Source organism: Anabrus simplex, chromosome 5 (assembly GCF_040414725.1).
Source record: "Anabrus simplex isolate iqAnaSimp1 chromosome 5, ASM4041472v1, whole genome shotgun sequence".
Lineage (NCBI taxonomy): Eukaryota > Metazoa > Arthropoda > Insecta > Orthoptera > Tettigoniidae > Anabrus > Anabrus simplex.
In genome coordinates, this window is record NC_090269.1 from 219,534,294 (window position 1) to 219,562,015 (window position 27,722).

Sequence of the window (27,722 nt, forward strand, 5' to 3'; positions counted from 1 at the left end):
GATGGTTTTCCATGGTTTCCTATTTTCACACCAGGCAAATGCTGGGGCTGTACCTTAATTAAGGCCACGGCCACTTCCTTCCCACTCCTAGCCTTTTCCTGTCCCATCGTCGCAGTAAGACCTATCTGTGTCGGTGCGACGTTAAGCAACTTGCAAAATAATTGCAAATTTCTGTCTGCCTTGGCCCTTGTTTGGAGCTATTTCTGAAAAGCCTTCTTTTTACGTTTACAAGCTGCTCTCACTTCATCATTCCACCAAGATGTTTGCCTTTTCCCATCTTTACACACAGTTGTTCCTAGGCATTCCCTTGCTGTTTCTATTACAGCATCCCTGTATGCCACCCATTCTCTTTCTATATCTTGAACTTCCTTACTGTCTACTGTTTGAAACTTCTCACTAATCATATCCATGTACTTCTGTCTAATTTCATCGTCTGGAGATTTTCTACCCTTATTCATTTGCAGACAGATTTTACTTTCTCTACCCTAGGCCTAGAGATACTGAGTTCACTACAGATCAGATAGTGGTCTGTATCATCGAAAAATCCCCGGAAAACTCGTACATTCCTAACAGGTTTCCTGAATTCGAAGTCGGTTAAGATATAGTCTATTATGGATCTGGTACCCCTAGCCTCCCATGTGTAGCAGTAAATAGCCTTATGCTTGAAGAATATATTCGTAACTGCTAAACCCATACTAGCACAGAAGTCCAGCAAACGCTTCCCATTCCCATTAGCTTCCATATCTTCCCCACATTTACCAATCACTCTTTCGTATCCTTCAGGTCTGTTTCCAACTCTCGCATTGAAATTGCCCAGTAGCACTATTCTATCCTTGCTGTTGTCCCTGACCACGATGTCACTCAATGCTTCATAAAACTTGTCAACTTCATCCTCATCTGCACCCTCACATGGTGAATACACTGAGACAATTGTCATCCTAATTCCTCCAACTGACAAATCCACCCATATCATTCGCTCATTTACATGCCTAACAGAAACTATGATAAACAGCCCTACACCGTACTCAGCCCTTCCCTTTTTAACACCCATCAAGTGCACTTTATAATCTCTTATTTCTTCCTCATTATCTCCCCTTACCCGAATATCACTTACTCCTAGCACATCCAGATGGATCCTCTTTGCTGACTCAGCCAGTTGTACTTTCTTCCACAAGCCCCATTAATATTGATAGCTCCCCATCGAATTCCATTTCGTTCGCCAAGTTGTTTCCAAGGAGTCCCTTGCCTGTTAAATGAGAGTGGGACTCCGTAAATTTTCTAGATAGCAATGTAAAAAGAGTTACAAATTTATAGAAATCCAACGTTTGCTCCATTAACGATCAAGAACAAGTCGCTCCATCCCAATTCTCGCAAGCAAGCAGTATTTTTAAGTTCAGTTTACAGAGCCCTAAAAATTCTACTAGCAAACAAGAGTTTAAAGAAAGTAGTTAATTTTATAAAGGACCTAGTACTCAATAATGGTTATAAAATATGGATGATTAACAAGATCATCAACAAAGTGAAAATAGAACTGGCCACAAATCTCATACCAGATAAAAATAAAAAATCCACGTTTGCAACTTTTACATTTACTAACCCAGGCATATACCAAGTCACTAATACCATCAGAAAATGAGATTTAACATCGCCTTCAAAACCCAAAACACAAACCGAAATACTTTTTTCAATCACAATAATGTTAATATAAATAGTAGTCAATATCAAGGATGAGGAATTTATAAGCTTGCATGTGCAGAGTGCAATTATTTGTTTGTTGGCCAAACTGGCCGAAACTTTCTGATAAGATATTTTGAACATGTAAATGCAGCGATACACAAGAAACATTCTGCAATGAGCGCTCACATGCAAGAAACTGGACACTGTTTTACAACTATTGAAAGAGATTTAAGAATTTTAAAAAGAGTAAAAAGGGAAAAGTAATGACAGAATTGGAAAATGTATACATTCATTTAGACCAGCAATATAACAAGAATAAAAACCTAAAAGACAAAATTGAAATAATGAACCCCCTTTTGGCACAATTACTGAAATTAATACAAATGCTTAAATCTGATATAAATAAATTCTATGATCATTTTAATCCGACAAAAGTTAGTAGCTTATTGATGCAAATAAACTAGACTCCTCCCCTTACTACTCCTAGGCAATACCGAGCTTGATAGCTGCAGTCGCTTAAGTGCGGCCAGTATTCGGGAGATAGTAGGTTCAAACCCCACTGTCGGCAGCCCTGGAGGTGGTTTTCCGTAGTTTCCCATTTTCACACCAGGCAAATGCTGGGGCTGTACCCTAATTAAGGCCACGGCTGCTTCCTTCCCACTCCTAACCCTGCCCTGTCCCATCGTCTCCATAAGACCTATCTGTGTCGGTGCGACGTGAAGCAACTAGCAAAAAAAAACTCCTAGGCAGCTCCCTCCACCATCTACTATAGCTATCAATGCACAACCTACCTACTCTTCCCCTTCCACCCCCTGCCAAAATGCAAGCTCATTCACACACACTCATATAATACAAGGAGCGCAATCGGAACAACAGGTAGTTGTCACAAGGTTGTGAGTAACACTAGACAGTTACGCAGCAGAAGGAAGGGTAAGTGATAATTGTTTCTGTTCCGGAGTATCTGTGGAACGCAGAGGTGAAAGAAGGTGCTGGGGGGGGAGTAGGTCTAACTACAATGTCAAGAATTGAATTTAAACTTAAACTGAAGGTTATATTTTCAGAACACAAAATTTAACAATTTTCACAGGTCCAAGAAGCAAACATTAAACAATATTGGTAAAAATCCTAGATTAATAGTTTTAACAGATCATGGAATTCAAGCCCTCACTTTACTTTTCCTGAGCTCCTAGCTCAAATTTACAAAAGAACACAAATTTATACAAGGGCAGAAATCCCTTACTTCAAAGAGCACTTGCTCCTAAAATTACAAAATCTAGCCTTCAAGAGGCATACAGTAATCTTACTTTGAAAAAGAGCTAACAGGCTCTCAGTTTTCCAAGCCTGCTCAAGGCAACATAGCATGAAAATCTAATAATCTCTGGCCTTACAAGGCACTATTTACAAATAGAAATCTTATTACACAGAGGTATCTAGTACCCAACCTGCAGGGCCTTAGTGAAAAAGAACAGGTTAAATAAACGGCCCGCGTACAATTTGAACGGAGTCGAAGACTGAGCTCCAAAACGTTTAAACCTATAGGGCGCTTGGCCGACGAAACGTGGGCTATTCCCAAACTACTGAGGTAGCACGCATGGAAATAACTTGAATACATTGCAGAAATGAAAGGTTACAAAAACGTGGCACCTCAAACCAAGATGAAGGGGAGCTCGAGAGGGTAATTCACTCTCTAGCCCCGAATTTCCAGTTAAAGATTTTATGGAATTTTTACATTAGCCAGCAGAAGTTACACTTTAGAAAGGAAGGTTGCCTAGTTAACGAACGATTCGGACCTTTCCCTCGGGTTAAACTGCAGAGTTAGCAAGAAAGATGTTATGTGGCCATTGCCTTGTAGATATTCTAGCAGCTGACGAAGAGGCCGCCCGCCTCCTGCTTAACACCACACACTCAGAAAGATGACGATCAATTGGCCAAGAGACATGAAAAGCCACGAATTATAAAGCATCGGGGAAGGTTCGAGATCATTCATGAATAATCAAGGCACACCCACAGAATTTTATTGGTTGAGTTCAGAAGTGACACTCAGAATCGGAGAAGAAGCCTGTGATTGGTAGAAAATTAATTACAGAAATTAGAGATTGGCTACATTCAAAACTGGCGGAAAGAAAAGGTAAATATTGCCAACCCAAATATAAATGAACATCAATCAATAAAAAAAAAACTTTAAATCAAAAGTTCTTTCACTTCGTGCCAGGGTGCATGATCATAGTTTTTTGTAGTGTCATGTCTGGGAAAATGTCCAAACTTCTTGATGAATGGCAACCAAAACACTGATAAATTCAGTCAGTGTAGGCAACTGCACAATAACAAAATTATTCAATATTTTCGTGGTGACATCTTCTGGTTAAATTTCTAAGTAGGTGTAGTTTCAGTTTCACTGTTTTACCAATAGGGGAGTTCTTTAGGCGCTGAATTTGAATGCACGGTGTTGAGGTGTACCTCCCGGTACAGACCTCCCCCCCAAATGTCCTTCCTTGGGGTGACACAGGAGAATTTTGAGAAAACATTTTTAGTTGAAGAGAAAAAAAAATTTCTAGTTTTTTTTTTTAACTTGCTAGGCAGAGCGTAGTTTAACTCCAGCTTTAGAGTGTCTTTGTTGTAGTAGAATATGAAATACATGTTGGTAAATTTAACGGCAAAACCTGCCGCCGCAGCCCATGTCCAGTTGCCAGTTGAGGTTGCTCGGACCCCTCAAGTAGTATCAGATACACCTCTCCGGCTACTATGACTGGGTTAGTCGTGGTGATGTTTGCTGCAGTATATATATACAGTCCCAAGATGAGTTGGCTATAGGGGCACCGCACTTCAGCCTTTCCGGGGAGATGGACTCCGGCGCGCCATTCACAAGGAGTCTTCACGGGAGTGGAGTGGGCCCGTACCCCACTTCAGTTGCAGTACGGCGGTGAACGGCTGAGGGGGCACTTCAGCAGTAAGATCTCGGCGACAGAAAAGTGGTGTTGGAGATTTGAGAGGATGATCTTTATTGGTGATGCTGAGGGGCGGGCGGCGTGGAAGGTGCTTGTATGCCAATGGTGTGGGTATGCAGAAGACGGGGGCTTGGTAATGGCCATTTAGGAATTGACAGCAGGAAAACAGAGGGGAAGATTGTACATAACAGGTCAATTATATGCTATAGTGCAGAAGGCCTCAAAAAATCAAAAAATATAACCTTCAAACTGCTGCTAAATTTTAACGGCTATGAATATCAAAAAGCTAATTATACAGGTATAACCTGAGAGAGGAGGACTGTAAAGATCCTCTCTGTGGCTGGATTGCTTACTAATAAGATAACAGGTGTCAAAAAATCCAATATAATGCACGGCCCATGAAATCTGGGGGCAAGCTTGCCCGCGGGAACAAAGTTTCTAACCATGACTTGATCTCCGACTTTTAAATTGGTGGGCCTCCATTCACAATCATATCTTTCCCTAACCTTTTCATGAGAAACCTTCAGGTTGTGTTTAACCTTTTTCCATAGATCCATAATATTATCGGGATCTATAGTCTCTGGTAAGATATCATTGAGTGACCAAAGGTTAGAGAGCGGCGTGTTAGGCACAAATTTAAACATCAGAGAAGCTGGAGTGAACTTATGGGACTCATGAACTGCCGAATTCAAAGCAAAGGCCAACCAATCCAGGGACTTATCCCACCTGGAATCATCTTCATGATGAAAAGCGATGAGAGCTGATCTAAGATTACGATTGATCTGCTCAGCCAGAGATGGTTGAGGATAATACGCCAAAGTAGTTACATGAGAAATGGATAGATCAAAACAGAATTTACGGAAGAGGTTGGAGCTAAAAGCTTTAGCATTATCAGAAACTATATATTGACAAGGACCAAAAGAAGCAAAGATGGTATTTAAACAAGAAATGTTGGACTGAGCGGTAGCCAGCTTAGTTGGAAATAACCAGGAAAACCTTGTGAAACCATCCACACACACTAGAATGAATTTGTTGGCGTCTCCCTTTGGTTGGGGAAAGGGTCCGACGTAGTCTATATAGAGGCTTTCCATGGGGCGTGACGCTTGATTAGAAGATAATAGCCCTAGCTTAGTGGACAAATTGGGCTTACTAAGCAAGCAAGATTTACAAGCCTTTACCAATTCACGAATTTCACCGTCCATACCTTTCCAAATAAACATCTCTCGGATCTGTTCTCGAGTTTTGAAGATGCCTAAATGCCCCCCCCCCCCAATGGGGTCTCATGATAGTACTTGAAGATCATAGGTACAAGAACAGCTGGAATCACAACTTTCATCTCTTTTTTTTTTGTCATGCCTCGACGGGCAACACAAAACGCCATTCCTCAATACATAAGGGAAGACATGTTCCCCAGAAGAAAATGTTTCGATAATAGGGGCCAGCACAGGATCTTCACGTTGATATTTTTCAATATCCCTAAACAACATGGGGGCATCGGTTAGAATGGCATTAACACCCGAAGGTATGGACGCGGGAAGAAAGGAACTATCTTCCTTTTCTGAGGTCTCCACATCATGAGCAAACATGCGGCTTAGTCCATTCGCAACGACATTTTCGAATCCTCTGATATGCCTAACATCAAATTGGAAGGCAGAAATCCTGATGGCCCAATGGGCTATACGATCAGTACGACGCGGCCTAGCTAAGACCCAACTTAAGGGTTGGTTATCTGTTTCTAGGTCAAACTTGACATGTTCCAGATAGAGGCGGAACTTCTCTAATGCAAATAGGACTGCCTAACCCTCAAGTTCATAGATAGAATATTTGGCCTCTTGAGCCGATAATGTCCTAGATGCATAGGCGATGGGTCGCCTTCCGAGTTCAGTTTCTTGAAGAAGCACAGCAGCCACTGCCGACTATGTGGCGTCGGTTTGAACGATGAATTTCTTCGAGAAATCAGGTATAGCAAGGACAGGGGCGTTGCAAAAGCTAATTTCAGGTCTTCAAAAGTGGCTTGTTAAGACGGCCCCCACTCAAATTTGACGCCTTTCCTACGGAGTAAGTTCAAGGGCGCCCCTCTGTTAGCGAAGTTGGGGATAAATTTCTTGAAGAAATTCACCACGCCGATCAACCTGACAATACCTTTGATGTCTTTAGGAGGTTTGAAGTCACGGATGGCCTGTGTTCTTGCATGATCGATCGAAACACCATCAGGCGACACAATATGCCCTAGGAATGACATGACAGGTTTAGCAAAAGCTACCTTAAATAATGCCTTACGAAGGCGATTAAGGACCTCTTTTAGATGATCAAGGTGTTCTTCAAAAGTCTAAGAAAATACGACATCATCAAGATAATGGTACAAGTATTCAAATTTGATGTCGGAGAAGACCCTATCTAGCAGTCTCGTGAGCACGGCTGCCCCCGTGGGGAGCCCGAAAGGCACGCGGTTGTACTCATACAAGTTCCAATCCGTGGCAAAAGCTGTTAGATGTTTTGATTCTTCGCCTAGAGGGATCTTATTGTACGCCTGATTAATTTATTGTCTAAGATGGTGAAGAACTTAGCTTTCCGAAACCATGAAAAACAAGAGTGAAGGTCGAGAAGAGGCACAGATTGTAACACCACCTTCCGATTTAAAGCCCTGTAGTCAATCACAGGCCTGAAGCCAACTTGGTGTTTCGGAACCAGGAAGATGGGCGATGAATAAGCCGACTTGGAGGGTCAAATAATCCCGTCCTTTAACATTTGGTCGATGATCTCTTTTAGAGCCTTCATTTTAGGTGGAGACAGCCTATGAGGTGGAAACCTAACTGGGATCGAATCTGTAATCTCAATCTTATATTCAATAAGGTCAGTAACAGCAAGAGTATTGGAAAATACATCCGGAAATGACAGACACAACTTACGAATACTACCAGCCTGCTCCTCAGGTAGGTGTCTAAGGTCTAACAACATCTCATCCTGGGTAGGCGAAACAGATGAACATGACACAGAATTACACTTACGCAAGGGAATTTTACAGTTACTAGCAAATTTGAAAGTGTACGACTTGCTCTAAATGTTGAGCACTTGACCGGTATGAGACATGAAGTCTGTTCCTAATATTATGGGGCAAGAAAAGTGCGCTACCCACAAACAATTTAATTTTCCAGGTGAATTTAGAAACCCGAATTTTGGCAAAGATAAACCCTAAAATTTCTAAGGGAGATGAGTTAGCCGAAACACATTGAACAGAAGAAGAAAAATAGTCAGGAAACTTACAAATGTTCTTTAATTTCGAATACCATTCAGCCGAAATAATGGAACAAACACTCCTTGGGTCTAATAGGGCAGTGACCGGTTCACTATTTAACTCTTATGTGGCACAGTCTGATAACTGCATAAAGCATCGGGGAAGGTTCGAGATCATTCATGAATAATCAAGACACACCCACAGAATTTTATTGGTTGAATTCAAAAGTGACACTCAGAATCGGAGAAGAAGCCTGTGATTGGTAGAAAATTAATTACAGAAATTAGGGATAGGCTAGATTCAAAACTGGCGGAAAGAAAGGGTAAATATTGCCAACCCAGAGATAAATGAACATCAATAAAAATAAAGTAAAATTTCCTTAAATAAAACTTCTTTCACTTCGCGCCAGGGTGCATGATCAGTTTTTTGTAGTGTCATGTCTGGGAAAATGTCCAAACTTCTTGATGATTGGCAACCAAAACACTGATAAATTCAGTCAGTGTAGGCAACTGCACAATAACAAAATTACCCTATATTTTCGTGGTGACATCTTCTGGTTAAATTTCTAAGTAGGTGTAGTTTCAGTTTCACTGTTTCACCAATAGGGGAGTTCTTTAGGCGCTGAATTTGAATGCAAAGCGTTGAGTTGTACCTCCCAGTACAGTTTCAATAAGAAGTTAATCATAGTGGAATCCTTAAACATTTTTTTTTTTTTTTTTTTTTAATTAGAGATATATCATCAAGCTCAATTCAGAAAGTTACGGTTTTCATTAAAATTGTACTTCATATTAGAACGTTTTCATTTTACCAACAAGTTCATTCAAAACAAAACTGATGTATTGACAATATTGGATTTGCGCCAATACATATTGTACTAGTGTTAACTCTAGTAACATTGAGAATAAGATAATGCTTCATAATATAGGCATTTATTAACTTTATAAAATTAATATACACAACGAAGGTTCAAGGACAATTACACAAGTCAAGAAATACTGAATCAATATATTTAGCCAGATCTCAAATGGTTTTTAAAATGGTTTAAAAAGATGTTCAACAGATGAGATTCATCCATCAGTTTAAAGGACAATGTTAATATTAAGATTTTAGACAAATGTGTTTTAACTTAGACATAACTTTTGTTACATGATCTGTAAAACATTATAAGATTTGTCACTCATGCTTACATAGCATATTTTAGCTCAATAGAATATGTTCACTATCTTATTAAACCTTGGGTAAATGTTAATTGGGGGCCGATGACCTTCGATGTTAGGCCCCTTAAAACAACAAGCATCATCATCAATGTTAATTGGCTGATGATGCTCACAAAAATGAGCGAAAAATGTACCATGTTAACCATTTAATAAGGATGTTTGTCCTCATTAGTTTATTATGTATTGAATAGGTGGTATTTAATAAAATTATATTCATTTGTATCACATCCTCAAAGAAGACCGGCAAACTATCTACCGGCTCTCCTTGGATGAAGACGGACACAGTAGGCAAGAGCAACAGGCCCCAAAGCCCTCGTGCTCGATCCCTTTCTGGGGAACCCAGTTCTCCCAGGAAAAAGCACGAGTCTTCCATGATGGCACATACACCACGTATATATATGCCAACGTGGTAATCATTCACCTAGTTTATATTTATATCATAATTTAAAAAATAATCACTTCAGTAGTGGAGAAAACAATGGTAAGGTTTCTTTCAATTACATGGCAAGAAAATATTTAGTACTTGCATTTTTGCAGTTTCTTACCACCACACATTAGACTGTCCAAAGTTGAACATATTGACCCTTTCTGACGATCTGTAATAGTTAGCATAGAAGAAATGCAGAGCATACTCAGTAAGTTTAGTATTTCTTCATCGAGGTTCAGTAGAACGAATCTGGCATGATTCTGTATTTTCACAGCTGGACGATGTGCCATGGCTAGGGAGAGCCAACCATGTCTTCACTTGGCAAACTCCAGCAGACAGATGCTGTGTCTCAAACGTTTCTCACAAGAACAATACCGGAAGTTAGCAATGCACTCAGGGAAGTTAGTTGCATAGTTTGAACGTGCGGAGGTAGATGGCACTGCTATGCTCTTCAGGCAATGTAGTTATAGTTATTTGAATTATTACTTCCACATATAGCACAGGCGATTGATAACAGTTCAAGTCTATACTATGATGAGTTAAAAATACGGTCACATGTAGGTGAAGTCGCTTTCATTACAGTAAATAGTTTCAGGGTCCAAAACAAATATAATTCCTTACAATTGTTATGCTTCAAGGTTATAAATTTCATTATTGGTTCCGTGTTGAATTGAGATTACACAAAAAATAAAATACAGTCAAACCTCCCTTCTGCGGACACCATCGGTTCCGTGGAAAAATGTCCGTTACGAGAGGTGTCCGCTAAAACAAGGTTGTAAAAATTAATTCCACATTTTAACGTCAAAGAACATCCACCTTAAATATAAGCATATATCTTTATTTTGATTATTCTAAATAATTTCTAATAATTTCAATATTACAAGTGGTTCAGCATTTATTATTAAACAGCTTCGGGAAGTAATCATTCAGCTGAGTCTACAAATGTAGCATTTTTTTTTTGCATGCTCCTCCCTCCTACTCATGCTAACTGAGTGATTGAAATGCTATGGTATTTCTGCCTCAACAATCAGCACATGAAAGTCTCTTTCTTGTCAAGTTTAACTGAACTACTTGACCTCGACTTATCACCCGCAATCTAAATAGAACGATGCAAGCTTGGTTAGAAAATCTCTTGATAACTTGTGAGTAAACAGTCACTGGCAGTATTCCCAGGCAACTAGAATTCTCAGAATGTACTCTAATTAGAACAAAAGACGACCCTAACAAAAGGTTTGGAAAGTTCCCTGTACAAAACAACTAAATTCACGGTTATTTCAACATTCCTATGTACATTTCATCTCTCTTTTCCTTCGACTCAAAATAATACACACATTCAAAATGAATTCACGTATGTTTGCAAAATGATAGTAAGAGTAAGAATGGCATAGCCTTGTGTAAAGAAAGTGTCCTGGGACGCATAAAGTGTCCGCTTAAGACAAGTGTACGAGACTAAAGGCGATGTCCGCTGTCCGGAATTCAAGGTGTCCACTTAAATGAGGGTCGTCTAACATGTGTCTTAAGTAAAATAAAATTGGTACCATGGAAAAATGTCCATAAAGAAAGGTGTCTGCTGAATAAGGGTCTCCGTTAGGGCAGGTTTGACTGTACAAAGGTTTAATCCACCTACTCAATACATTTACAGTAATTGCAATGTTTAGAAGAACATTACAATATATTATGAGGTACTAGTTTCGACCCTGTGTGGGTCATCATCAGCCTAGCCAAGATGCACATGGATATGCCAAAGTCCTAAAGCAGAATTACACGGAGGAATGAAATATAAAAGAATGAACTGAATATGTGATGAAATAATGTACATATAAAATGGTGAACCAATGAACTGTTACAGATGTAATATAGTTATGCTTATCAATGACAAATAAAATTTGTGGATTTGTCACATACAATTAAACTACAAGAATATTTATCGTACAATTATTGCAAAATGAATAAAATAAGCTCTGTTGGCGAACACTCTAAAATTGCACATTTAAAAATGTAATATGCCGGTTTTAAGTAAAATCCAAATCCTTCTATTGAGTTTCTAAAGTTCGGAATGTGTCTTCAGGTGGAGATATAAAGTTCAACATTGGCGCAGAGGGAATCTTTCTTGCATAATGTCCAATAAATCCAAAACAGAAGTTAAATGTTGATAGGATTGTTCAACATTCTTGTAATATAATGAATCTTGCTGTGCCATGAGGAATACTCCCAATTCAAGTAGGAACCAATAGAACCTGATAAAGAAAACAGTAAGAATTAACGCAAAATATATTGTGAAAAGACGGGAATGGTGAAGAAAGAACTTAACGAGTACTCACCTTGCGCACAATGTGAACAACCTTCCCGGTGGTGTGCAACTAAGAGATTGAGAATGGCGTGGAACAGGAAGGGAGGAAGTTAGTGAGGGGAGGAGCAACCAGAGAATGACGTGTAAAGGGAGGGGCGGGGAAATGGGGAGTGACTTAAGACAGATCTGGCGGGAGGGGAAAATGGCGGTGTTTGTATTGGCGGAGTACCTTTGATTGACTTAATGAAAGAATTTTGGTCTACTAACTTGCTTTTTCTGAAATAAGTAATCAGGTGTTTACACTTTTAATAACAAAATTCATAAAATCACTAATATTTTCAAGAGAAAAGGTGTAAAAATAGCATTCAAAAACCAATAACAACATTGCATACATTCTACATAACGCATCACACATTAATAAAGTCAACAAGTATGCAAAATCAGGTGTTTACACGCTTAAATGCAACTCTTGCCCTAATATTTCTTATGTAGGGCAAACTGGTAGAGGCTTTAATATGATACTTGAAACACATCAATGCAGTCAAATATAATAGATTTTCGGCTATCGGCCAACATATGGTCGATTATAATCATAAATTTACGAACATTGAATTAGACATGGATATCCTTGAAATAGCTAACAAAGGCCCTCTACTTAATATAATCGAGAATTTTTATATACATTTGGACCAGTACTTTAACACAAACTACAACCTTAACGAAATAATGGAAAAGTCTAATATTTTATTCGATTTCTTCATTACTTATTTCAGAAAAAGCAAGTTAGTAGACCAAAATTCTTTCTTTAAGTCAATCAAAGGTCCTCCGCCAATAAAAACACCGCCATTTTCCCTCCCGCCAGCTCTGCCTTAAGTCACTCCCCATTTCCCCGCCCCTCCCTTTACACGTCATTCTCTGGTTGCTCCTCCCCTTACTAACTTCCTCCCTTCCTGTTCCACGCCATTCTCAATCTCTTAGTTGCACTCCACCGCGAAGGTTGTTCACATTGCGTGCAAGGTGAGTACTCGTTAAGTTCTTTCTTCACCATTCCAGTCTTTTCACAATATATCTCTCGTTAATTCGTACTTTTTTCTTTATCAGGTTCTATTGGTTCCTACTTGAATTGGGAGTATTCCTCATGGCACAGCAAGATTCATTATATTACAAGAATGTTGAACAATCCTATCAACATTTAACTTCTGTTTTGGATTTATTGGACATTACAAGAAAGATTCCCTCTGCGCCAATGTTGAACTTTATATCTCCACCTGAAGACACATTCCGAACTCTAGAAACTTGATAGATGAATTTGGATTTTGCTTAAAACCAGCATATTAAATTTTTAAATGTGCATTTTTAGAGTGTTTGCCAACAGAACTTATTTTATTCATTTTACAATAATTGTATGATAAATATTCTTATAGTTTAATTGTATGTGACATAAATCCAAAAATTTTATTTGTCACTGATAAGCATAACAATATCACATCTGTAACAGTTCATTGGTTCACCATTTTATATGTACATCATTCCATCACATATTCAGTTCATTCTTTTATATTTCATTCCACCGTGTAATTCTGCTTTAGGACTTTGGCATATCCATATGCATCTTGGCTAGGCTGATGATGACCCACACAGGGTCGAAACTAGTACCTCGTAATATATTGTACTATTCTTATAAACATTGCAATTACTGTTAATGTATTGAGTAGGTGGATTAAACCTTTGTATTGTTTTTATGTGTATTGTTATGCTTGACAGGCTTCGGCAGCTGGCACAATTCCTATCCTCGCTGCTAGATGGGGGCTTCATTCTTCCATTCCTGACCCAGTCAAGTGACTGGAAACAGGCTGTGGATTTTCATTTTCTTCAAGGTAATCCTTTTTCTACAGTCCCAATTAAGAACATTTTCACTTTGCATGATCAAGACACTATGACGACATTGTAGGAACGAGTGAGGAAACAAAACCTGCAAAACACCAGCTTGCTAGTCTTCAAAACAAGCACTGTATTCTGTCCAACGATGGTCTGAGTTCCCATTTGACAGCAGTATAAGGAACGGTAATTCTGTCATTCATGTTTACCAGAAGACAGACAGATGTATTTCCAGCATGTGATGATTTATTAGTTAAGAAAACCAAGCCCAAGCGCTTCTTGAGGATTGTATATGGCAGTAAATAAGGGAGCCCAAGCAATATTCAGGCACAGTATTCAGTGTGTTAAGAGAAAATGGCATGGAGATATAAGAATATAAACTTCCAGTGCATCTTGAACTAGCGGTATGGACTCGTAACTTGCTTTGAGAACAAGAAGCACTCATAGCTGATTCTCTGTCTTGAGGCAAGTACTGTAGAATAACATCATAACCACATATCACAAGATTTTAATAATCATCACGCAAAGTATGAATTTGCTTGTTAAACCAAATAATATCTTTAAAACCTGTGGCCGTTGTTGAATAGCAGTGAACAGAAATCAGTGAAGCACAGAAGTCCTTGTTATGCATCTGGTCATCATGTTGGGTAAACAAAAACATTTAAAGAACTGAGAATTTATGCAAAGCAAATTATTTTATGTAGTTTTATTCTGGAAAACCTCAAGAAAAGACTTGAAAAATCAGTGGGGTGTAACATTTAAAAATTATTACATATTTAGGCCTATGAAGAAATGGACTATGAAGAAGATTTATGTTCAGAGAGATCTGGGTATTTACATTTCCTGTTTTAAAACGAATTATTCTGTAAATTATATAAAGGGAGGTGAATTTCTATACATGACTTGTGAGGCAGGGTGTGCCACATGTAAGTGGCCCTTTCTTGTTGTTTTGTAATATCCACTAATATGCGAATTCAGCAGAAAGGATTATTCTAGAAGATCATTGTCATTGGCCAAAATAAAAGTGTTTTTATTGGCCAGTATATTAGGATTTTTAATTGGTGAATGTGGCAAACTGGAGTGTTGCTATTAGTTATTTGTAATCACTCGATTTCCTGTTTGTGGCTCCTCGCGTGTGTGAGTTAATTTGTCCGCGTCTTTGAATTTGGATCACTACAGCGGGCGGACGCGTTTTGCGTTCGCCCCGCAATGGGTCTTCAGTCAGCCAAGGTAAGCACTATGTTATTGCCTTATGTTATTTAAATGCATTCTTGTGTTTCGGACTATTCCCTCTTCATGTAACTTCAATAATTATGTAGAATTTCATCTTGTGTGCCAGAGTTTCCTCTAGTTTTCTACATTTTTAAAAATAGAGCATTTATATGACTTGTTATGCTAGTCCACAACGTGTTGTTTTCGGAGGCAGACCTTCTTTTCTAACTTCAGTTGTTATTGTAAGTAACTGTAACACTTTTCTCGAATAGCGTAATTAAATTTTTGATTCTTTCGAGGTTGCCTCCTTTCATTCCGTAAATTTAACTTTAATGTGAATATCTGTCAAAGTTTGTTCGTGACTGAAGAGCTTAATTGTTTCCCTTACACATCTTTTGTTTTGTGTCTCAAGTATCAGTTAATCTGCAGTTCATTTTGTACCAGACGGTACACCTCCACGCCGCTTATTCAAATATTGCGCCAGTTGAAACTCCTCTACAGGAGAATGCCTGAACTTTAACAAACTGTACTAATTCAAAGGGTTCTTGGAAGATGTCATTACCGTAAATTTTGAAGTGTTCTGAACTGTGTCTATTTCGATTTGTGTTTGTTTGCTCCATATCAAGAAATTTGAACATTCTCTAACAGAGGTCTCTACCGAAACTAATATCGCACTCTGGTGTAAAGGAATGTACCTTCCTGAAGAAATTTTGTATTCATAAGTTTTGTCTTAACTAAATTTTGTTCTGTCAGTTGTAGGTTGGCAATATAATCCTTTATTTCCGCCTGTTTTGAATGTAGCCAATCAGGAATTTCTGTAATTAATTTTCCACCAATAAGGTCTTTCGTCTTCGTCTGGTGTATTAGTTTTTGCTGTTATCCAATAAAATTTTGTGGGCGGGTTGTAATCATTCATGAAACATCTCGAATTTTCCACGAGGGTATATAAACTGCTGATTTTCTGGTCTCCTCGCCACTTCAGTAACATCTCTCCTAGTGTGATTATGTAGCAGGGGGCGGGAAGCGCCTCTTTCTTCGGGCAGCAGTTCATCTATAAGGTAATGGCCATTTAATAACTTCTTTTCTCGCTAGCTCAGCAGTTTACATGCCCCTTTGTTTGAACTTGGTATATAGGTAAAGTTGGGCTTATAGCTCAAGGTTCGTGAGTGTCGGGCTCGAAGCCCAAATTTTGTAATGAACTAAAATTGTACTGTCTTAATTTGTTGATCTGCTACTTGGTACCTGTTATATTCTGTTATTTATTTATCTTGAAAAGAAAATATAACCTTTGTTAAAGTTTTAAATTAACTTTAATTTCGTAAGTTGAGACCTATTCCACCCAGCACCTTCTTTCACCTCTGCTGTTCCACAGATACCTCGGAACACATTTATTTGTTCATTTATAATTCTATGTTCATTTTCTCAATTATTTGTCTGTTGGGTGTATTATTGTAAGTCCTTTCTCCCCCATAACGTCATACGTTCCCATGGACCATGGTCCTTTCTCCCTCATAACATCATACGTTCCCATGGACCATTACGTTCCACAATCCTCTCTTAGTTGTCATTTTTAGGCCTGTAAATGTTCCCTTGTATTTGATTTAATTTTGAGTATTGAAAGATCCATCACGTTTCCATATTCTGATGTGTATTCACTGCCACTGAGTCATTTTACTACTTTATTTACATTTTATGTCAACATTATTATTATTATTATTATTATTATTATTATTATTATTATTATTATTATTATTATTATTATTATTATTATTATTTGTGTACGCGGTAGAAATCTATGGTTACAAAACCCTTCCAGGAATTCGAGGAATAGCACTAGAAATGTAAGCAATTACAAACCCTTTCTCTGCATTTCACTGTCAATCCTCAAGCTGTTACTGATTAGCACAAGCAGAATAGGCTTAACCCCCATGGTGCCATGTTCGACTTCAGTCGAGAGGCGGCCGCACTTCATTCGCTGCCATATTAGACTTTAGTCCACGCCTTCAAAATGTTATTATCAAGTGATCCCATGTTCGACTTGAGCCGAAAAGGAGAGAACATAGCGTTTGCACTGCTGCTTTTTGTTCTAATTGCCTAGACAATCCTCTCTTGTGTATTGTGCCATGCTTTGAGAAGTAACACACTTTGATATGTTACAGAAAGTACTGCATCTGCCACTAAATTAATAATTTTCAGTGCTGACAGCTATGTCTGTGATAAAAATCATTACTGTTGATTTATCACAGAAATAACTTACAATTTTTCACATTTTGTTTTTCAGAGTATTTCTGTAAAATATTTACTATCTTGATCAATAAAAAGCCCATTTTGAGGTCAGGCCAATTCAGGAGATGGAAGAGAGTAGAACACAAAGGTTTTGAAAGTATTTTCTAAATTGTATAAGTTTTATATCATTTGTATTCCCTTTTTGCATTTGTATTGCTTTTTTGCTGTGTATATACAGTGTTTCTTTCAGATGTGTCTCATACCTTCAAATATTAATTCTCTGTTTGTAGGGTATTTCTATGAGCAGAAACATCACTTACTATAAATTTACTAAAAAATAAATTTTTTCCTATTTTAATTTTTACAGTGTAATTATGCAGTGTCAATATTATTTACAAAATATTACTTTCCAATGGTAATTTATATTTATTTGAGAAAAAAATAATGCTGTTTAGGTTTAAAATGTTAATTTTCATAGCATAGTTTCATATTTTCAGAGTAAATTATATTTAATGTTTGTATAATTAGTATTGCAGTTTTTGCAGTGTGTATACAGTGTATTTTCCATAATGTCATTTGTATGTTACATAGCTTTGTAGTATTGTGCAGTATATCTGTGAACATAAAAGCCATTTACCATTATTATACCATTAAAAAAATGTAATTTGTCCACATTTTGTTTATTTTTACAGTGTAATCCTCCTGACTATCAATATTATTCTCAAAATACCTTTTGTATTTTTTTTAATACTTATCCAAGAATAAAATCACGTTGTTAGAGGTAAACATAAAAATTTAAAAAAATCACTGCTTAATTAAACATTTTCACAGTTAAGCTCCAACTATATTCAGCAGCATAGGGGTTATATGAAATCAGTAAAAGTAAATATCCACTTTTTTGATATTTATATTTGCTTTATGCAAATTAATTATTTATAGTACATGTTTTGTTCCATGGGAGCATCTTCAGCTATGTTACAATGCATAGGTGAAATTACAAAGCATATTTTATCTTCTTAAAATAACCATAAAAAGTACCTTGTTTTGCTTCAAAACTATATGAATTTTAAAAAGATAAAAATAATTAAAATCTGTGAGGAAGGTTGAATGGGGCAGTGAAATGGGAAGGGAAATGGATTATACTTTGTTCTAACCTATTTTAAAACAATTTCTATTCATTTGAATAGATGTTAACATTTTTTTTTCTAGCACATTTGTTCACTGTGATGTATATCTTTCCTAGTGGTTTATTATTTAAAAAAGTTTTGAAAAATATTTTTTTCTTGTCAGTGTTCTGTTTTCATTACAAAACTGTTCTCTTTAGCTGCTCTTTTCCAAAGTAAATGATTTAATTTGTTTTTGTTTTATTAAAATGAGTCTCTTGATTCTGTATAATGCGGGATTCCTGAAGCTGATTGCTGTCATATTGTTGTTACTATGAAAAGAGCTTCCCCAAAATCTTGTTATTATGGCTACCTACTGTGGCCTTGGAGGGGTCTAGCGGCAACTGATGCAGCTTTCCATTTTGTGAAGTAACAACAAGACAGCAGTCGGCTTCAGGGATCCTGCATTAAACAGAATTCAAGAGACTCGTTTTTATAAAACAAAAACAAATGACAACATTCACCTTGGAAAAGAGCAGCCGAAGAGAACAGTTTTGTAATAAAAACAGAACATCAACAAACAAACAAAATATTTTTCAAAAACTTTTTTAATAATAAACAACTAGGAAACGTACACATCACAGTGAACAAAAGTGCTGGAAACCAAAAAATTTTGAACATCTGTTCAAGAGAATAGAATTTGTTTTCAAATAGGTTAGAACAAAGTAGATCCATTACTAGGGACCTGAAAAATTAGCATCTATTTGTTTCAAAATTAGCATCTATTTACAAAGTTAAAATAATCGCATTGTATTATTAATTTTAACCATTCCCAGTTTATGAAGTTCAATTATTGTCCTTGGTTCACAAACAATACAAATTCATTATTCAAACGAAAGCATTGTCAGTACTTCGGCATTGCTTCTTTTCACATTGCACCGTCTGTCTGTAACCACTGTTGTAATGAGACAACACCCGCTCGCTATCTACATTGTTCGTTGGGGTCCACAACAACTCAAGACAGTATTCAGCAAATATGCTGAACTCTGTCTGAACTGCAGTTGGTGCAAGCATGACATCACATTTTTCACTTTCTTTCATCTGCGTTTGAATTGCATGTTTCAGAGAACAGTAACCAGACCAGATATCGTGTCGTGAGAGATCTGTTACTCCAAACAATTTCTCAAGCTCATCTAATTTATCAGTGTTATTCAAAATTATATTTTTTGGATACAAAGCTTGAGAAATTGTCACAAAATGCTTATGGTTGGGGTCTTTAGCTTACAAAGTGGCTAGCTTGCACTGTGAAGAATGAGCAGCTTTGACAAATGTGTCTCTACATGCAGCCTGCTGTAGAGGACTGAGCTTAATCAAAGCATCATTAGTTGCCGCAGAAAAATTTCCCTCACAAATGAAGGTGAAACTGGCGTCAAGGTTATGCAGTTTGGGGTAAAGGAGATGAGAGGTAGGATACAGAGACCCTTCAAGTTCAGTAAGGAGGTCAACCAATCCAGGTGCATAATCTGTGACAAAAACCATGTGGGAGTGAAGCCTATTCACTTCTCGGTCACTCAGATCAGTCAGGTACTTAATACCACAGTTGTTGATGTCTTTCATGTCAGACATCTTGAAAAATGTAACATCGGTAAAGTAAGTACTCAAATAGAAGGCAGCCTGAAACCAGCTATTCCATCGGGTTATGACAGGTGCAGGAAAAAGCTTTGCTTCCTTTGAAGCACCATACTTCGATGTTAAGAATTGTAAATAATTATATTTTCGCTTTCTTGTGTTCGAAAATGCGGACTTTACCATCGCAACCACATAATTTTAATCTGTCATCACTGCGACCCAACTATTGCCAACGAAGCTGATCTTATGTGCCCAGCACTGTACATGCATTAAATGATCCCCTATGACTATACTTAATGTTTCATAACATCGGGTCATGTACGGGGCACTGCCACTAACAAACACTTTAGCTATAACAACACTATAACTGCGCAGAGATCCTAAAACAGCACGAGAGCAGTTTGTAGCATTTCCTGCATCAGGATAGTTCACAGAAACAACGTGCAGCTCTCTTTTCAATCCGGCTGGGACTTGGAATACGATGATAAAAACACAACGGCCCATTCTATCTGTAGTTTCATCACAGAGTATGTTGATGTTATTCCCCACTAGAGCCTCTGCTGTTCTTTTCTGGTGGTCAGATGCAACTTCTAGAAAGGAAGAAAGACCTCAAAAAACAACAAAATAATTTAAAATTACTGGACCAATTGGGTAGGGGTAAGATAGTTTGATATGGAAATCACACTCAAATTCGGTATCCTTCAATTTTGCGCGTGGTTTCAATGTCGTAATACCTAAACCGTACCCGATCAATGAAATCGAAACTTACCCAGTAAATATACTTCGCGTAGAGTTCTCGCACATGGCAGCTCTTCCTTTGAAAACTCAGTAAATCAGGCTTTTAGCTTTCCAGCTTTTCCAGAGGTATATTTGCTTTGGCAAATACTTCAACTGTGCGTTTCGAGAAGTTATCTCTTAGAAATTTTTCGTCGTTTACAACTATCTAACTGTGTAAGCACTGAAGATTGCTTTCTTTGAGACGTACTAGCAGCAGGGGTTGAACTTCCGTTACCGCGTCGCTTACCCACGTGTTTTTCAGATTTAACATGTTTCACAATGCTATCTCTTTTTCCCCACCCAACTTGGCAATTACAATACTTGCAAAACACTGTCGCTGAATCTGTGGCCTATAAACCATCCTTTGCATATTGGTGAGCCCTTTCGTGCGCAGTTTTTGTCGTGCGCCCCATAACCTAAACGATTGCTGACTTTCTACTCTTCACTAGTTTCAATTTTGAACAGGAAAACAACCCTGCGTCTATCTCGTTATTTCCGTGGCAATCGATTTACATTTCGATAATAATAGATACAGATCGTATTCCCCTTGCTATTCACATTGTAAATATCGATTAAAGTCAGCAAACAGCAATCGATCAGCTACTTTTCTTCATCGATCGGAACGGTCGAAAGATTTATGCATCATATTTTGAGTATTTCTGACAATTTTGCCGAAATATGTTTTCGCCAGTAAAATAGCACATTTTCGCAGAATTCGCACCAAAACCGCATTTTCATACTAATTTCGCATTTTGGGTCACAATTCGCGTTTTGTTGCACTTCTATTTATGCGTAAAATGACTTTATTCCACATTAGAATTACCGTGAGCTTGGATTCAGTACAAGATTCAAAAATTCGCATTTATTGCAAATGTGATTTTTTTCAGGTCCCTATCCATTACCATATAACAATAAATTTTATTGCGCACCATGTGTAAAATTTACATATTACATCAAGTAAATTACAATTCACTCAAGGAGAACTTTGTTCAGAGCAAAATTGATTCAGAGAGACTGTTATCTTCTTGCACTTCATTACGTGATATGTATCACATTGTTCATTGCACAATACACATACACATTCCTGGCTGGCCCGGTGGTAGGATTTCTTGGCACAGATACGGTAATGAAAGCCGTGTATTGCAAAGCATGTCACCAAATGTCTCAACTCATATTCCTCTTTCATCCAATCCTTAGTTATCAGTGCGTCTGTACTGTAAAAGCTTTCCTCGTTCAAGTCCCTTTTCTCCCGTAGTTCTCGTAACAGTTCCTCGTATGCCGGAGTTTGCTGTAGAGGCAGTTGTAGTCTTAAATCCTCTGTCACGAAGGTTTCCCATGCTAAAACATACGTACCTGGATCGGGTGAATTTAGATACGCCTAGGACCCTCTTAAGGTATCTCGGTTTCGTGTCTTCCAGTTCTCGTAGCTGTTTACATGATAGGTACTCCGATATTACTTCTAATCCGTATGTGAGTGCTGGTAGCACTTTGACTTGGAAAAGTTTCATGGCCGTCTCCAGTGTCATTCTTTGCAGATGTTTGATTTCACTTATGCTTCTAAGTGCATCAGCTAATCTCTTCTTTATGTGTACTGAGAAGGTCGTCCTAGAGACTTGTAGTGTGATCCCTAGATATGTGAACTGGTTTTTTGGTGTTAATGTATGTTCCCCACATACAATGTAGTCCCCTTTCGATAAGCATCCTTCTCTCCTGAATACCATTAATTCTGTCTTCTTTAGATTCATCCTTAGCTCGTTATCAGCCCATTGTGTGACAAGCTCCATTCCGTTTTGCAAATCTTTTATGTTATCCATTTCCCTTCCCATTTCACTGCCCCATTCAACCTTCCTCAGAGATTTTAATTATTTTGATCTTTTTTTTTATTCATATAGTTTCTAAGCATAACAAGGTATTTTTTATGTTTTTTGATGAGATATAATATGCTTTGTAATTTCTCCTGTTAATTTGTTTAAAGCAAATATAAGTGTCAAAAAGGTGGATATTTACTTCTATTGATTTAATGTAAATAAGGGTGGTCAACCTGTAGCAATCTTCCTTTATTCTATCAGTTCCTCTTGGATGCAAAAGAGAACCACTCTCAGGTGGACTGCATTTATACAGACTTCTCAAAAGCTTTTGACACTGTTGACCATGATATCTTTCTGCAAAAACTAACAGGTTATGGAATTAATGGGCCTCTCCTCTCCTGGTTTGAATTGTATCTTAAAAATTGCCTGCAGATTGTTAAAATAGGAATCATTTTTCTGTGCCTATTATTGTTACCAGTGGAGTTCCTCAAGGGTCTCACCTAGTGCCCTTCCTTTTTACTCTCTACATAAATGACATTAAAAATATACTTAAGACTTCTGAATTGCTTTTGTTTGCTGACTATGGAAAAAATTTTACTGTATGTAAATTAATTGTCCACTTGATTGTTTAAAACTTCAAGAAGATTTACATCATCTGGAAAGGTACTGTATTCGAAGTGGGTTGAAACTTAACCCTTAGCACTCACGTGGCGGGCTATGCCCAACAGCGAGAATATCCCGCGTTGATCCTATGTTGGGCATAGCCCAACATGATTTTCTTCCCTATATAACTCCTTTGTTGGGTTATGCATGCATGAATTACAGGTTCAGTAAGCTACTGCAATCCTTCAACGACAATTTTAAGCCATGTATAGCTATAATCTCTTTGAAATCAGGCTGTGTGTGCATTCTTTGGAGACCATGTGAGTTTGCAAACAGACGTTGCTTAGCAACATGGCATCGTTCGAGCAGCACGAGAAAGAAATAGCCAGACTTTTAGATTAGTGACGTTGATTTCAATGATAGTGAGAGTGATTTTCAGTTAAGTGGTGAGGAAGATATTATGGAACGAGATTGTGTTAGTGAGTTGAGTGATGAAAATCCCAATAATGAGAAAATTACGCTAAATGGCAATGCAGGTGTGTCTACTGATGCCTGGCAGAAATACCGTGACACTGACTTGGATTTCAAAAGCCGATTCACAGGTATGTCAGGTTATAAACCACCGCAAGGTTGAGTGAACATGACTTTTTCCAATTATTCTTGACTGACTAGTTATTTTGATATAGATGTTGATTCCCATAGGAAATCTGAAATATTTGCCCCGAATGAGTAAATTTATAATACCAATATAAATGGTCTGTTATTGGACATTAAAAATTTTCCAGCCAACTCATTCCTGGTTGCCAGTGTTTCGCCCCAGTGTGCTAAGTTAGGCTCATCAGTTGGTAAATAGAGCGAAACACTGGCAACCAGGAATGAGTTCGCTGGAAAATTTATATTGCCCAATAACGGACCATTTATATTGGTATGATGAGTTATTGTTGGAAATTTTGCAAGAGTCTAACCGGTATACTACTGTAAACATTCTAAAGGTTATGCCCCTTACATGTGAGTGTATTAGGTCGTGGATAGATGTTCATCTTCCTGAATTCAAAGCATTTTTAGGCATAATCCTGAATATGGCAATGAATAGTAAGACTGAATTAAGACATGTGACTGTGTTTTTCAGCAATACTTGTAGAAAAAAGCCTGGATTACATCCCGGCGAGTGTTTTGGGAAGTTCCACACAGTGCACTATTACAGACAAAAAGTAACTGAGATAATTTCAGGTTTGAAAATGCTGGACATTTCATCTGAATACTGTATTGTACTTCTATTATATTTATTTTGTGTTTGATTTAGTTGATTTTTATAAATATGCTGTCAATATGTTTGTGCTGTCACTTATCCCTCTGCAAGCAGATTCTTAAATGGAGCTGAAGAGGCAGGAGTGTTCATAAAAAAAGGGAGGGCTAAGGGTTAATCATGAAAAATGTAAAATAATATTGTTCTTTTTAAAAAAAAAAACAAGAACATATAATTTCAGTACAAATTTAGTAATAACATTCTAACTCCTGTTCCACAAGTAGTGACCTTAGTGTTTTATTCAGTTATAATATATTACTTAATGAACATATTGAAAATATTTGTAAGAAATCATTACAAAGACTGGGTTGTATTACTAGATATTCCAGAAAATTTTCAAACTTAGCTACCTGTCGATTGCTGTATGTATCTATGGTATGCCCTATACTAGAATATTGTAGCCTACACCTGTATGGAACCCTTCTCATCAGACCTCTATCCATAGATTAAATTCAGTGCAATATAAATTTCTTAGTTTATATTAATTTTGAGCAGGATTATCATATGAAAATGTTGATTATACAGCCTTACAACAGTCATTAAATCTGCATAGTCTGTCAAAACGTCGTGAATTCCTGTATACATTTTTCATTTTTAAATTACTTCACTCCTTGGTGAACTGCCCACAACTCCTTGAAAAAATTAACCTACATGTGCCAGACAGACGCATGGGGTTTAAGAATACATTGTCTACAAATTGGCATAGAACTATCTATGCATTCAATGGACCAATTGAACGAATGTCAAGATTTCTAAACAAACTGGATATTGATATATATTACTGCTTATTGTCAAAATTTAGAAATCACTTACATAATCTCCAGAAGTGACTATTACTTTCCTGTGCATACTTGTAATATAACCTGTGTATATATCTGTACATCTTTTTCTTCTTATACTCAACTGACCTTTCTTTTTAGTGTGTTTTGTTTTGTTTATTTTTCTCTATTGTCTGTAAAATGGTATTACTGTTAATAAAGTATTATTATTATTATTATTATTCGATACGGGAAAAGAAGCTAATTTCTTGCGAGCATAGGGGTTAAGCGACTTCCATAGAAAATATTTAGTTTTAGCTTATTTTTGCAAACAATATTACTGGGGTGTGAGGGTAATTAATTAGAATACTGTATCTAAAAATTTGGAATATATAATATCAGGTTACTAATTAACACATTATTTTATCAGAGTACAAAATGTATGAAGCCAATCTGGCGATATAACAATGCTCATATTACCTGTTCATAATTATAGCAATTTGTCATTTCAAAATCATTCTCGATAGATGCTATTTTCTTTAAATCATGAAATATATTTATATGTTTGGATTGTAGGTTAGACGAAGACAAATTAGCAGTACCACAGTGTCAGAAGATGGTTCTAGTGATGAAGAGGAAGCAGAAAATGACGATTTTAGCTTGTTTGTAGAGCTTATGAGCAAGTTAAACATGGAATTTGCATTTGAAGAGTTTGAAAGTCATAATGAGCATGGTAAGTATAAAATTAAATGTATCTAAAAGTTCATAAAACTATTCTGTAAAGTTTCGTGTATATCCCATCCTATCACTTCTTCCATGCATATATTTTTCTGAAACTTGTGCTGGCCAGTTGGGTTGAATATAAGTTGAAAAGAAAATTCATTGAAGCAGAAAAATGATCATTTATCATATACACAGTTCAAAAAAAATTAGGGGAACATGTTTTGTAACGTCTGGTATGTGAAAGTCAATTTGGTAGATGGGGTTCCAATGGTTGTACAGCATACCTTGCGACCTTAACTACTCAAGGTATGTCAAATTGAAGATATACTCCATCTGTAGGCATAGCCATGCATTAAACTGTCAGGTGACCCCTCAAAACAAAGTGTATAGTGGTGCGTTGTGAGGTACACAGACTACTGCGGTCATTTGAGCACGTTGTTCATAAACCAGCACATCCCATGAGACATCTCAATAAGGTTAAAGTCGCAAGGGCCGTCACTTTGATCCAGGAAGGATGGACTTTTCGTCATGTTGTTGTGGATCTCAGTGCCTCTCCGTCAGTTATTCAACGCTTGTGGAATCACTACGAGACAGGCCAGCTCACAAGGAGGGTTGGACAAGATCGTGGATGCATGACAACCCCGCAGGATGACTGATATCTGACCATCTCTGCGTTGCGGTGTCGTTCAGCAACTGCCAGAGAACTGCAACAAAACGTCAGGAGGGTCACTGGAGTCATGATGTTTGACCAGACAGTAAGGAACAGGTTAATAAAAGTGTCCTTTCAATCCAGACTTCCTGTTCGAGTGCCCCGTTTAACGCAATAACATCGTGCAGCTCGCCTTCTATTTGCCCGTACCCACGTCAACTGGCAACTTTGCCAATGGAGACCTGTGTTGTTCACAGACGAGTCCATATTTCCCCTGACACATCGTGATGGACGTCGTCATGAATGGAGACGCTGTGGTGAGCATTACATGCCAAATGTTGTCCAGGAAGGCGACCGATTCGGACAAGGCTCTGTGATGGTATGGGGTGGCATTAGTGTTGATGGCCGTAGGGAGCTTGTCGTCGTCCGTGGTAATCTTACTGCTGTGATCAGATACTGCTACAGCATGTGTTGGTTGCTGCATATGGTGTTGGCCCTGAATTCGTACTCGTGCACGACAATGTCAGGGCTCGTGTAGCGCGCATCACCTTAGCTGTCTTGCGAGAACTGGACATTCAAGAGACAGAATGGCCAACAGTGAGTCCCGACCTTAATCCCATTGAGCACATGTGGGATAGGCTTAATAGAAGTGTTCGTGGTTGCCCTGTTCCACCGAAACTCTCCAAAAGCTCAAACAGGCTCTCATTGAAGAATGGGACATGATACCGCAACGTGACCTCCGTTGACTTATACAGAGTATGCCACATAGGTGCCAAGCTGTGATATATGCTCGTGGAGGACATACACCATACTGAAGCTCTCCAACTGTGATAAAAATCCACCCTGGACGACTGTTATCACTTTGTTTTCGCCCCTATTTGGACATTTCCATTTGTGTTTTGAAAATAAACGCGAATCCATTGATGTACTTTTGTATAATTCAACAGTAAAGAATAAATGTTTAGTTGGTAATATACCTGGGTGTGAAGTATTGTTTTGTGGAGCATGGCATACGTTCAAAAACATGTTCCCTTAATTTTTTTGAGTTGTGTTAATGAATGAACAGCATATACTTTGGAACACTCATTTCTATGTGCAATGAATTTTCCTTGTAAATAGATGTATATTCAGTCTAATTTTAAGTGCTTACTGTCAATCAGTCACTACTTATTTGCATATAAGGCAGTCACCCAGGTGGCAGATTCCATATCTGTTTTTTTTTTTTTGTAGCCTTTTCTCAAATGATTGTAAAGAAATTG

At 37.7% G+C, this 27,722-nt stretch overlaps 1 protein-coding gene across 1 annotated transcript in view; it reads left to right on the top strand.

Moving 5' to 3' along the window:
• The window catches only part of LOC136873923 (interferon-inducible double-stranded RNA-dependent protein kinase activator A homolog B), a 310,706-nt gene that overhangs the window by 212,490 nt on the left and 70,494 nt on the right, over positions 1-27,722 (top strand). The window contains exon 7 of the mRNA XM_067147282.2: positions 25,668-25,824. Coding sequence (XP_067003383.2) covers positions 25,668-25,824 — 157 coding nt within the window. The remainder of the gene's footprint in view (positions 1-25,667; positions 25,825-27,722) is intronic.